Source organism: Podarcis pityusensis (genome assembly GCF_964106645.2).
Source record: "Podarcis pityusensis genome assembly, chromosome: 12".
Classification (NCBI taxonomy): domain Eukaryota; kingdom Metazoa; phylum Chordata; class Lepidosauria; order Squamata; family Lacertidae; genus Podarcis; species Podarcis pityusensis.
This window is the reverse complement of record NC_138037.1, coordinates 46,320,226-46,332,858: the sequence shown is the minus strand read 5'-3', so window position 1 is coordinate 46,332,858 and position 12,633 is coordinate 46,320,226. Positions and strand designations below refer to the sequence as shown.

The 12,633-nt window shown below is 44.9% G+C and overlaps 1 protein-coding gene and 1 long non-coding RNA gene across 4 annotated transcripts in view; one reads left to right on the top strand and one right to left on the bottom strand.

The window, feature by feature from the left end:
* The window catches only part of LOC308459590, a 38,755-nt gene extending 37,344 nt beyond the window's left edge, over positions 1 to 1,411 (top strand). For both annotated transcript variants that reach the window (XR_013978194.1, XR_013978195.1), the window contains one exon: positions 889 to 1,411. This is a non-coding gene — a long non-coding RNA (uncharacterized lncRNA). The remainder of the gene's footprint in view (positions 1 to 888) is intronic.
* Positions 1 to 12,633, bottom strand: part of LOC308459336 (collagen alpha-4(VI) chain-like) — a 97,368-nt gene that overhangs the window by 21,363 nt on the left and 63,372 nt on the right. For both annotated transcript variants that reach the window (XM_080974527.1, XM_080974526.1), the window contains 7 exons: positions 11,744 to 11,806; positions 10,746 to 10,808; positions 8,838 to 8,900; positions 6,460 to 6,510; positions 3,149 to 3,184; positions 1,980 to 2,042; positions 878 to 940 (listed from right to left, as the gene is read on the bottom strand). In XM_080974527.1, the coding sequence (XP_080830653.1) occupies positions 878 to 940; positions 1,980 to 2,042; positions 3,149 to 3,184; positions 6,460 to 6,510; positions 8,838 to 8,900; positions 10,746 to 10,808; positions 11,744 to 11,806 (402 nt within the window). The remainder of the gene's footprint in view (positions 1 to 877; positions 941 to 1,979; positions 2,043 to 3,148; positions 3,185 to 6,459; positions 6,511 to 8,837; positions 8,901 to 10,745; positions 10,809 to 11,743; positions 11,807 to 12,633) is intronic.

Below are 12,633 nucleotides of genomic sequence, written 5' to 3'. Positions count from 1 at the left end.
GGAACGACTCAAAAAACGGAAAACTCTTTCGTCTTGCGAGGCATTCGTCTTGCGAGGCATTCGTCTTGCGAGGTACCACTGTATATCCACAGTTTGCTGTTGCTGACAAACCTAGACAGCATCTTAAAAAGCAGAGACATCACCTTGCCAACAAAGGTCTGTATAGTTAAAGCTATGGTTTTCCCAGTAGTGATGTGTGGAAGTGAGAGCTGGACCATAAAGAAGGCTAATCGCCAAAGAATTGATGCTTTTGAATTATGGTGCTGGAGGAGACTCTTGAGAGTCCCATGGACTGCAAGAAGATCAAACCTCTCCATTCTAAAGGAAATCAGCCCTGAGTGCTCACTGGAAGGACAGATCCTGAAGCTGAGGCTCCAATACTTTGGCCACCTCATGAGAAGAGAAGACTCCCTGGAAAAGACCCTGATGTTGGGAAAGATGGAGGGCACAAGGAGAAGGGGACGACAGAGGACGAGATGGTTGGACAGTGTTCTCGAAGCTACCAGCATGAGTTTGACCAAACTGCGGGAGGCAGTGGAAGACAGGAGTGCCTGGCGTGCTCTGGTCCATGGAGTCACAAAGATTCAGACACAACTAAACGACTAAACGACAGCAACAAATCAAGATTCTAGATTGAACTCAAAATCATTCCTTCCCCCACCCCAGATTCTTTCACACGTATATGGAGCAATTTTGAAAAGGAAAGCATAATTTGAATTCAACACTGAGCTACTTCTATACTGTGCTGTTGATTTTGCAGATGAAACTCATAGCCATATTTATGTTTATATAAGCCTGATCCAGAAAATATAATTTGATAATGTATTTTCAGCTATATTTGGTTTCACAGTTCAATATTAATCTGTATTTCTTTTACCATTCTTCCAGGTTCTCCCCAGCGTCCTGGATCACCAACTGCTCCTGGTGTTCCACCACGGCCCTTTAAAAAATGCAAAGGCCCCATTAAAATAACACAACTTGTTTCAGGCTTCATAAGTGAAAACAAAAGGTTTGGAGGTTTTTTGGGTTGGCTGAAAATTCAATTTTTTTGAAAGTTTCATTTTTTAGGTTCCTTCCAAACTCTTGGATAATTTCAGCTCCCTTGAAATGAAATTTCAGGTCCCAGTGAAATGCCTTCCTCCCCCCAGTTCTCTGACTGTGAATAAAGTTAGGCAGCTGTGGATTCAATATTATTTCACATTTTAATATTGCTAAAGATAGCAAATGAGCTTGGAGCCTGCTCCTACCATTTCTTTTTTCTCAGTGTTCGAAACTCCCATTGTTCTAGGCGCATTTTGCGACAAGGAATTTCATAAACACAAGCAGTTTCTGAGCTCTGGGTGCAGTACAGTGTTTAAGATTTCAGATTAAAATTGCCACTGTTACTCGGAAGTAAATCCCAACCAAGTTCAATGGGGCTTCCTCCCAAGTAAAACGTGCATGGATTGGGGACCTGAAAACTTTCTTTTCTTTTAAACCCAACATGTTTTGCTTAGGTTTCAGTTACCTTGTTTAATGTACTTTTCATGTATGATGTGCTTTTAATTTGAAATAATAATAATAATAATAATAATAATAATAATAATTTATACCCCGCCCATCTGGCTGGGTTTCCCAGAAATAACTTGGGATCTACAGTATATTGTCAATTAAAACAGATATTCTACTGGTTTTTCCCTAATAATATTTTTAAATGATCTGCGGTGCACAGAAACATTTCCTTTTTCTTTTTCAGTGCCCTCGAAATGTTGAATAAGTCCAGAGAATATCCAGCAAATTCCCACAGTAAGGGGGCAGGGCGGGATTTTGAGTGGCCATTTTCACACAGCTCTGAGGCATTATTAGACTGTCACAAATTGCGGCAACTGGATTCTAGCTTAAGGCATCTGAAAGAAACCATCAGGAGTTTTAAGAACCGTTATAAAGAGAACTCCCCTCTCTCACATATCAAACCGCTTAGGATCATTTATCATCCTCACCCGTTGTCCCCTAATTCCTTTGGCACCTTTATCTCCAGGAATGCCTGGATCTCCATCTTCACCCTAGAAAGGAATCAGAAGTAGAGTTTTGCAGCTAAGAGCTCCTGTTTGGATTGCTTATCCTTTCCTTGCACGAAAAGAAAGTTAATTTGGATCGAAGCCATTGTGAGTGGCATGCCTTTGTCCTTTTATGGCAGCCCTAGTCCAATGGGTTCCTTTCATTTATTGCCCATAACCTCATTTTCCTTCCTGAGGGAAACCCAAAGCAGCTAACAGAGAATGAAAAAACTTTATTGATAATGAATATGTATTTTGTCCTAATTATGAGAATAATCAATATAACAAAACATAGCAACTATCGCAATATTCCAAAGCAACATTCATGTCTAAACAATAATCCATTCAATTGTATTAAATACGTAAGGATTAATTCAACAACAAGGGTCCTGTTTCTGTCCAGGGTGTCACCACCCCAAATCTAGCTTAATGTGTCCAAAGATCAGAGCTGCTTCTTCACTAGAAGGTTTTATACCAGTGGGGAGTGCATTATCCTGTCGCCATCCCAAAGTTGCTATGTGCTGAAGAGGAGAAAAAGGGTATGCGTTTAGCCATTTTGTGGCTTCCGAACTGGACCAAGGCTGTGGTGCAAGGTCAAGTGTTAAGACTCCCTCTGCCCCAAACCATGGCCCAAATCAACACATCTAGTTAAAGACTATGAAAATAAGGAACATACCACTCAAAAGGTAAAGGACTCCTGGACGGTTAAGTCCATTCAAAGGCGACTCTGGGGTTGCGGCGCTCATCTCACTTTCAGGCCAAGGGAGCTGGCTTTTGTCCACAGACATCTTTCCGGGTCATGTAGCCAGCATGACTAAACCGCTTCTGGTGCAATGGAACACCGTGACGGAAACCAGAGCGCACGGAAACGCCATTTAGCTTCCTGCCACAGTGGTATCTATTTATCTACTTGCACTGGCCCGCTTTCAAACTGCTAGGTTGGCAGAAGCTGGGACAGAGCAACGGGAACTCACTCTGTTGTAGGGATTCGAACCGCCGACCTTCTGAATGGCAAGCCCAAGAGGATTGGTGGTTTAGACCACAGCGCTACCCGCATCAAAACAACCCATACAGGAAACATAAATGAGTCACTGTAGGAGTATAAGCAATACCTGCAATCCAGGGTTTCCAGGAAATCCAGGCTGCCCCTGGAATTAAAGAAACAGAAACAAAACTTTGATCTCATGTGACTTCCTTGCTGGCCATTTCACAACCTTTTCTTTGCTGTTGTTTTAAAAAGAATAGCTCTATTTTCTTTTCTTTTAGATTAAACACATTTACAATTTTGTATCTGTATTGGAGTGTGTGTTGTATTGCTTTACATGTGCAACTATTTTAATTGTTTATAAATGCAAATGCAACTATATATGTTATATAGTTTTACTGAGGGCAAGCCCATTGAAATGAATGGGCCATACATAGTCATGTTCATTCATTTCAATGGGTATACTCTGAGTAAAGCCAAGTTGAATGTGTCATTGAATGTGTCTGGTGTCATATCCCAGGCAGCTTTTCTTACATCTCATGGCCACTCCAACAGTACTGCAGTTATCTGCTTCATTAGAAAAGTTAATCATCAGCTTAAGAAACCTGATCTGCTGGTACTGTATAGTGGGTAAGGCTCCTCTTCCTTCATATGATCCTAATCACATGGAGAATAATGTCTGAATAGGGTGGAGATATGAAAATGTCACAGACTATGACATTACAACAGTCGCCCAGGTGAGTTACTCTGGCATCAAATGAGAGGTAGAATAATGCAATAATGGAGGTGCAGATTAGTGCACTGTCAAAATCATTAATGCACCACAGTGGTGAAGTGTGGAGGGAGGTTGCCCTGGGCACAAAATTTGTTGGGGTCACGCAATTTCAGTACCCGGTGCTGCCTTAATACAGCTAACTGCTTCCAGCACTGGGCTCTGTTGAAAACAGCTTCTCCATGCAAAACAGGAAATGACCTTGCCAGACAACAGAACAACTCTTCTTATCTCTACGGCTGCGATCTCCTGGGTAACGCAGATGCTTTAGGCAGTTGAATGCACATGCATACACTGTCTGTTCCCTTCCTTCCTTCCCCGGGCACTGGCACCCCACGCTATGCCACTGATGCAGCATCAAGAAGCAAGTTAAAGACAGAGCAGGAGAGTGAATCCTGAGCTGGTCACAATAAAGCCCGTAGGATCCATTCACCCTACGATATGCTAATCTTTATTGTCATTGTCCCATACAGAACAACAAAATTGGAAAAATCTACATCAGACATTCAAAAACCCACAAGCCTGTTATCCCAGCTATCCCAGCCTGGTTAGCCCCTAAAAACTCTGATACCCCATAGTTGAATACCTTAAAGGTAAAGGGACCCCTGACCATTAGGTCCAGTTGTGACCGACTCTGGGGTTGCGGTGCTCATCTCGCTTTACTGGCCGAGGGAGCCGGAGTACAGCTTCTGGGTCATGTGGCCAGCATGACTAAGCTGCTTCTGGCAAACCAGAGCAGCTCACGGAAACACCGTTTACCTTTCTGCCGGAGCAGTACCTATTTATCTACTTGCACTTTGATGTGCTTTCGAACTACTAGGTTGGCAGGAGCAGGGACTGAGCAACGGGAGCTCACTCCATCGTGGGGATTCGAACCACCAACCTTCTGATCGGCCAGTCCTAGGCTCTGTGGTTTAACCCACAGCGCCACCCGCGTCCCATATTGCATACCTTACACTGCGTTTAAAACCAAAATCGCATTTGGATAGATACTGTTTATCAGGTGGCTAGTCCTAGTCTTTATAACCCTGTACCTTCTTCCAGAAGGCAGAAGCTGCCAAAACATCCTTCCATATTCAACCAGAAGAACTAACTTTCCATGAAGTTAGTTCTTATACATCTCCCTCTGTAGTTTTTGGACGACCGTCAGACTCCAGAATACTATACTTGATACAGGAAAGATTGTCGTGCTTCTTTCCCAATCTCAACTATTTATCATGCATTGGAAGTGTTGAGTGTTGCATTCCATTCCACTGTTTGTTTTGGACACTAGAAAAAATCGGCAGACAAATATCCAGATCTCCAGGTAATGCAACAAAACAAACATTTATACTGGCTTCTAATATATAGAACGGAATCTATTTTGTTATATGATCTCAGCAACATGGGTCCCTTGTCAGTTATGGAATGGGTTGCGCTTGTGGCGTTGTGCTGTCCACAATTAAAAATGGAACGTTACCAATGTGCTCTGCCTCACTCTCATCCAAAGGAGGCCTCTTGGCACTTTGGTTCATAAAGCTTCACTCTGCATGTGACTATGCAAAGCCAGAACATGAGCCAGCATGACAAAGGAAGCAAACTGTGCTACGAATTGGCTGCCCTTTCTTCTGAGAATGGGGCGATTTAGGGCTCTGCGAGTGGTGTGCACGCATTGGGCCCTGAGCTCTGTCTCAAAGCCCAGAAAGCAAGGCATTGGGCTTTGGGAAGGAGGCATGAGGCTCTGGTAGGATCCTAGAGCCCTCCCACCTCCTTCCCAAAGCCTACTTAGCACTTTCCCAGCAGGCGGGAGAGCTCCAGGATTTTGACCTCACACAGGGCACCAAATCCATCACTGAGCTGGGCTTACCAAAGCATAACGACTTGGATGTAAGCGTTGCTTTGTTCGGCTCCTGACCCTTTTGGCACACAGTCACTACAAGCATGCTTCTCTGATCCCTACCAGTAAATTAATAAGCATTCCTGCATTAACAAAGATTAGGATTCCCACACCCAAGCAGGCAAACAGACCCAAGATTTTGGAAACTGCTCACAGTGGTGACATACATCCATGTATGGGTGCAAGTGTGATCAGGGGCACTTTTAACAGACTGGCTGGCAAGCATGGGCTGTGTTTTCAAAACAAAATGAGAATGATTACATCCCCAATGTGTGCTTTAGCTCGGCCGGTAGAGCACGGGACTCTTAATCTCAGGGTTGTGGGTTCAAGACCCACATTGGGCAAAAGATTCCTGCATTGCAGAACCAGGTGATCTTTGTGGCCCCTTCCAAGTCTACAATTCAATGATTCTATGAGTCTATTCAACAGTGCTCAATAAATCCATATAATATTGGAGGCACAATCCACCAGGAACATCTGCACAAGCCCAACAGCAACTAAAGAAATCTGTGCAAGGGCACCCTCGTTTTCTTTTAATGAGGTTTCCATAAGAGACATCCTAAAAGATTGCACTGCCTGCTGTTAGTGGTTGTCACTGTATAGCAGGGATGGTGAAGCTGTTACCCTACAGATGTTGCTGGACTCTAACTTGCATGAACCCCAGCCAGTACTGCTAATGCGCAAGGATTATGGGAGTTTAGTCCAAAAATATCTGTAGGGCCACACGTTCCCCACCCCTGCTGAAGAGTGATAGTTCACTGCGACTGAAACTTCACAGCATGGCTCTCACCTTTGCTCCTTTTTGTCCTTGTATACCATAGCCATTGTCACCATCTAGCCCCTGCAAGGAATAGAAAAATCAAAAGAATGTTTTTTAAAAGACTTTTAGGGCTGGCCCTACCATTAGACAGAGTGAGGATTGCATTCAGCTAAGTTCTATTCAAAGTAGACCGGACGAAACAAATCGGCCTGGGCAGGCCGGGACTTCCTGTTATATACCTGCTGGGATTGACAAGGCATATGAGCCTCACCTGAATCTCATTTAACTCTTTGGGGGGGAATTAGCATCAGACGTCATGTGCATGGAAGTTGCCAAATCAATTAACCAATTAGGGTTAATGTTAATAGCACCAGTTTTCCTATAACTTGATATTGCTGGGTAGTTCTGAAAATGCAAAAGCATTTTTAGTTTCATTTCTGTTGCTATCCTGGAACTTTTCTTTCTTAGTGCCCCCTTGTTTTGTATGATTCCTTCCAAATGAAGAAAAACAACTTCTCTGCTTGTATATGTTGATAATATAATTTTGGTTACTGGGGACAAACAAGATTGTACAAAAACAAGTCCTGACTGTGACAAAGATGACCTGTGTGCTTGCTTGCTTGATTAACAGCTGCTGGGGATTTCAAGGTCCCTGCTCTCTCTTCTTATGGTCTTTGTACTGGACCGGGAGACTCCAATAGAGAGCATTCCATGTCAAGAAGGAGGGCAAGTGGGCACCCTATCAAATGACAGGACAGGAGCTACATGGAGCAGGGGCTTTTCACTGGTGGTGCCCATTGTATCCCTCACTCTTCCCAGACCTGCTCTCTTTTGGCCAGTATTTTGGATCTTTATAGGAAGGCTTTGGAAGAACAGGTTGACAAGTCTTATCAGTCACTGACGTATAAGCGGATTTTATTTGCTGCTATTCTGGGCTTCTGGTGCACCAGGGTTTACACCAGTGTAATAGAGTTGGCCAGGATGCCGGAAGGGATACAATTTACGAGCTTTCTCCATTATCTGCACAGCAGGGGGTGTTCAGTTAACAGTGCTAAGGCTGAGCTGAAGCGTTTCCTGCTGGTTACCTGCTTTCAGCAACAGGGGTCGCCGCTTGGTACAACCCAGTTGGTTATCTGTCAGATTCTAGAGCTCCCTATTGGTGGCTCTTAGGTAATTCACAAAATACAGAGTCCATTCATAAAACACATAAAGCATAAAGAAGTAACATAAATCTCCATTGCTACATATTGGGTGTATATTTCAGCGGTTGAACCTACAGGTTTATGGCCATGCTGTAGTGTAGTACTTATGCAACTGTGAATAAAAAGTGGCTGGGCTCATCATCCCGGGGTTTGGGGGGGAGGTGACAAAACTGATTTCCAATAAGTGCCCCCCTTTATTTCCATAACAAGTCCTTGAGTCTGTACTCTGAATAGTGACACCAGGGACCTAGAAGGTGCAGGGCTTGTCAGTCCAACCCCTGCACAGTCTCATCAGGGCTGACCTTAATGCAATTGGAGCAATTTAGCCAAATTGGGCCCTGCGTGCCGCTCCTAAGGGGCCCCCCGCACCAGGGCAATCTAGATGGATTTTATTTATATCTATAAGATTTTGCAGACTTTGGCTGTGAACTGGGGCCCTACAAAAACAAATTCAAGTTGCACCCCACTGCTTCAAATTTGGCCCCACTGGATAGCCCTAAGTCTCATAGTTTCTGGGCCTGAGTTTCCCTGACCTTGCATGAAGTCTTGGGTTTACAATTTTGGGAGAGGGGAGACTGTGGCACTGGGGAGAGATCAAGCTGGTGAGGCCTCCTAGATTCAGAGGACTGAGTTGCCCTGCCCTCGCATGAAGTCTTGGGTTTGCAATTTTGGGAGAGGGGAGACTGCCCACTGGGGAGCGGGCAGGCTGGCAAGGCCCCCTAGATTTAGAGGCCCCAGGCTTCAGCCTATACATAAATCCAGCGCTGCTGAGAAGAAATGACTGGCATCTTGGCAAGAAACCCACAAACTGTATCCTTGGCACATCTTCTACAGGACAAGTTACTTGTTGCAGTTTTACTCTTGTGAACCATTGTGCCAAATCTGGCAGCAATATCTTTAGAAGTGTCCAAATTGGTGCGGTTTATAATGTTTCGGTCTGCCATCTGGATTCAAGATGGCAGCTGATGGATTTATTTTTTTTAAAGCTCCTCCATCTTGGGAACCGTCATGCCATGTTTGCCAGTGATATCTCAAGAGGTTTCCAGATGTGTAGGGAACAGACAGAAAGATGGACAGACACACGATTTTCCAGCAGACGAAGAAAAAGGATGAAGGAAAATCAAATGGAGCAACCGTTCTTTTTCAGAGGCGGAGAGAAATTCAGTCACAAACGTCAAGACTCAGAATCAGAAAGGCAAAACTCACCGTCAAGCCTCTTGGTCCAGGTAGCCCCTGTAGGCCTTTTTCTCCAAGATCACCATGTTCTCCCTTTCACACAGTACAAAACAGAGATTAACCATTAAATACGGACCAATAGTACAGACCAATTTTATTGTTTTGGTGTCTATAGTCTTGCTCTCAATGAGGCAGCAAACTCAGGACTGTCTGTACTGCCACAGACTGAAAGTGGGGGGCTTCCATAATGGATAGCTCCTCCAGACAAAATAATCCCCTTTACATAGAAAACTAGATTTCAGACAGAAGGCTTCTAGCTTAACCTTCTCCCTGACAGACTGCTGATTATATGAAACCCTGGTTACCATTACAGTTGATGAAGCTTTGGGTGAAATGTTCAGACATGTGTGAAGGGGCATGTTAGCACCTCATCCTAGTACCCACCTATAGAAAAACTAAGCCTCAGGTTTCCCCATGAGGAAAAGGCCAGGCCAGAGAAGTCTATGGAACTTATTTAGAGTTGCCACATTTCAAGTAGTAGAAATCTCGACACATTTTTTTTGGGGGGGGGGGAATCGCCCCAAAGGTTGTTGAGCTTCCTGGTTCTGTTTGGAAAACCCCAGACATTTTCCTGATTTTTCAAAATTTTCCTCTGTGTACTAATTTTACTGTTTGGCATCCCAGGAAAAACTGGACATATGGCAACCCTAACTTATTTTAGATGGCAGATGGTACCAAATAATAGACTATCTGTAAGAGATATTTTATTTTATTTTAAAATACCCCCCCCCCATGTTAGATATGGATGATCACCATCATGAACTCCACAACTCGGCGAGCCATTTGAAGTAAAGATAGCAACCAACAGCTTTTTCATTCCAGAGAATTTTAGTGAGTTTGAGCAGGGGACTGAACAGGGCAGGAGACAGGGAGGTAAACAGTAGGTGCCACCAATGCCAGGCAAAGCCAACAGAGTGGCAGCACACACACACACACACACACACACACACGTCCTCTTCTGCTGATCTTAGGAGAAGATGGCAGCCCTTTTAAGTATTCTGACCTTCTCCCAAGTCATTTAAGGCAGGGGTTGCCAGCCTGGCACACACGGGCACAAGGGTGCCCACCCATGCCAGTGTGGTGTGGTAGTGACTTTTTTCTTTCATTCATTCATTAAGCCTTTATTGGCATAACAGGGAGCCTTCCCATACTGTTCTGTGTTACTGTTTCTTTTTCTGCTCTGACATTTTGCGTCATACAATGCTCCCAATGCCAGCGTGGTTAAGAGTGGTGGACTCGTAATCTGGTGAACCAGGTTCGCTTCCCCGCTCCTCCGCATGCAGCTGCTGGGTGACCTTGGGCTAGTCACACTTCTCTGAAGTCTCTCAGCCTCACTCACCTCACCGAGTGTTTGTTGTGGGGGAGGAAGGGAAAGGAGATTGTGAGCCGCTTTGAGACTCCTTAAAGGGAGTGAAAGGCGGAATATCAAGTCCAAACTCCTCCTCCTCCTCCTCCTCTTCTTCTTCTTCTTCCTAACAGCCACCGTTTTGTGATACGCCACACATCCCACAGCGGCCATTTTGTGACTGGGGCCCACAGAATTTTCTCAAAATTCCATATGTGCCCACCAGCCCTGAAAAGTTAACGGCCCCTGATTTAAGCCATTCAGCAAGGGGTTAACTAGTGCTTTGAACTGCAAGACAAATAGGCAGCAGCCAGTGAAGTTGATACAAAAGTGGACTCGCATGTTCCAAAGGACCAGCTCCAGATACATTTTGTACCGAGTATAAAAGTACAAAAATATTTACAGCCCTGCTCAATTGCTACATAGAGCTGTTCTTTATACTGGACAAAACGAAGGCTGCGTTTTACTTCGGAAGAAACGTGTTCAGGCACTTTGTCGAAACACAAAAAGGTACTGTTGAAACCAGTTCTTACCTTTTGACCTCTAGGTCCTTCTTTCCCTATGGAGCCAGGCGCGCCATCGATTCCTTGACTACCCTCCAATCAGAAACACATATCGAAAGTCACATTAAGAAAACCACAGCAATCATTGGCAGCCAGTTAAATAGGTTTTGTGTTTTCTCTATAATCCCATCCAGGTTTCAGCAGTCCTGAATGACGTCTGTTCAACTACTACGGAAGAAAGGGCAGACACAGAATCATAGAACTGTAGACATATATACACTAAAGGCATTTATTTCTTTTTAAAGCGTCAGTCCGCATCTTATGATAGAATGCAGCTGAACGGATGAATAGGCAACGTGAGGCCCCAAAGTTGTATTTGGAGGGATTTTACTTGTTCAGAGTAAGTAGCAGTGAGAAAGTCATTTCAGAGGAAAGCTTTGGAGATGCGGGGAGCTGACATGATTCAGAAGTCTGGTTGGAGGAAAGGGGAAGACTAGGAACAGGGATTTCTGCAAATGACCCTAGAAGCAGCTTGCAAATTTAAACACGCATTGGCTGAAACGCACATATAAATCATTGGAAGCCGCCCAGAGTGGCAGGGGCAACCCAGTGAGTTGGGCGCCATCATCAATGAACACGAGCAAAATTCAGGCTCAGTAGCACTCTACATACTTTTGCATTGATCAAAATTAAAAACCCATGATACAGTGCATAAGCAAAGTCAAGATGCTCTACTACAGTTGTAAAGTACAGACTACAAAACCCGTGACTAGGAACAAAATACTTGTGCACAGAAATATCTGGGGGATGTATAAGAGGCGAGAGGCCTTCGGTTGGGGAAAACACGGTCTCCTCCTCTCCCTGCTGAAATTAGGCTTGCAAGAAGTTTCTCTTGAAGCCAACAGCAGAATAGGTAGTCCTGTGCGACTGGTTATGTCTGTGGTACCCGCAACAGTTCCTCCATTTTGCAAATGTTCCTATGGACTTAAAAAGACTGACGAAGTAAGACATATCATTTTAAGACATACTTGGGGTCCTGGAAAGCCTTGGAGTCCTCTAGGTCCTGGTATTCCTCGTAAACCTGGTGTACCCTGAATGACACAGGAGACAAAGGAATATGTTAGGGTTCCAAGGGGTTGCTTGAGAGTAAGCCGGCAAATGCCTCCCTGCTCGGCTGTGAAGCCTTGCTTTTGATGCCAAAATAAACTTTATCTGTCCAGAGCACCATTCTCCCGTGGCTGGCTCATTCACTGGCAGTATCCATGAGTGGGCGGTCCTTAAACCTTCCCCAGCAAAGTACCGTATTTTTTGCTCTATAAGACTCACTTTTTCCCTCCTAAAAAGTAAGGGGAAATGTGTGTGCGTCTTATGGAGCGAATGCAGGCTGCGCAGCTGTCCCAGAAGCCAGAACAGCAAGAGGGATTGCTGCTTTCACTGCGTAGCGATCCCTCTTGCTGTTCTGGCTTCTGAGATTCAGAATATTTCCCCCCTTGTTTTCCTCCTCCCAAAACTAGGTGCGTCTTGTGGTCTGGTGCGTCTTATAAAGCGAAAAATACGGTAGTTTCTTGACGCCCAGTCTGCGCCTCCCCTCTCGGAGCGAAAGCTTACTGCACAAGGAGGGTGTGGGTAACGGAGGACCTCTCCCCTCCCCGCTTTGCCCAGGCAAGGTGTCCTGGCACTGCCTCGCCTCCTCTGAGCCCTGAAGCTCCTCTCCACTGGAGGCGTGGTTACTCTCCTCTGCTGAGGAGGAGCTGCTTCCCACGATCTTTGGGGCGTCTCTGTAATCCATCTGGCTTTTCCCCTCTCCCCCCTTAGCCGATGGCAGTTCCCTGACAGAATACAATAGGTTTTTGATGCATGTTGACCAAGCCCCAGATGCAGCCTTATTTTAGTGGCTCTGGCCTGTTGATGCAACCGC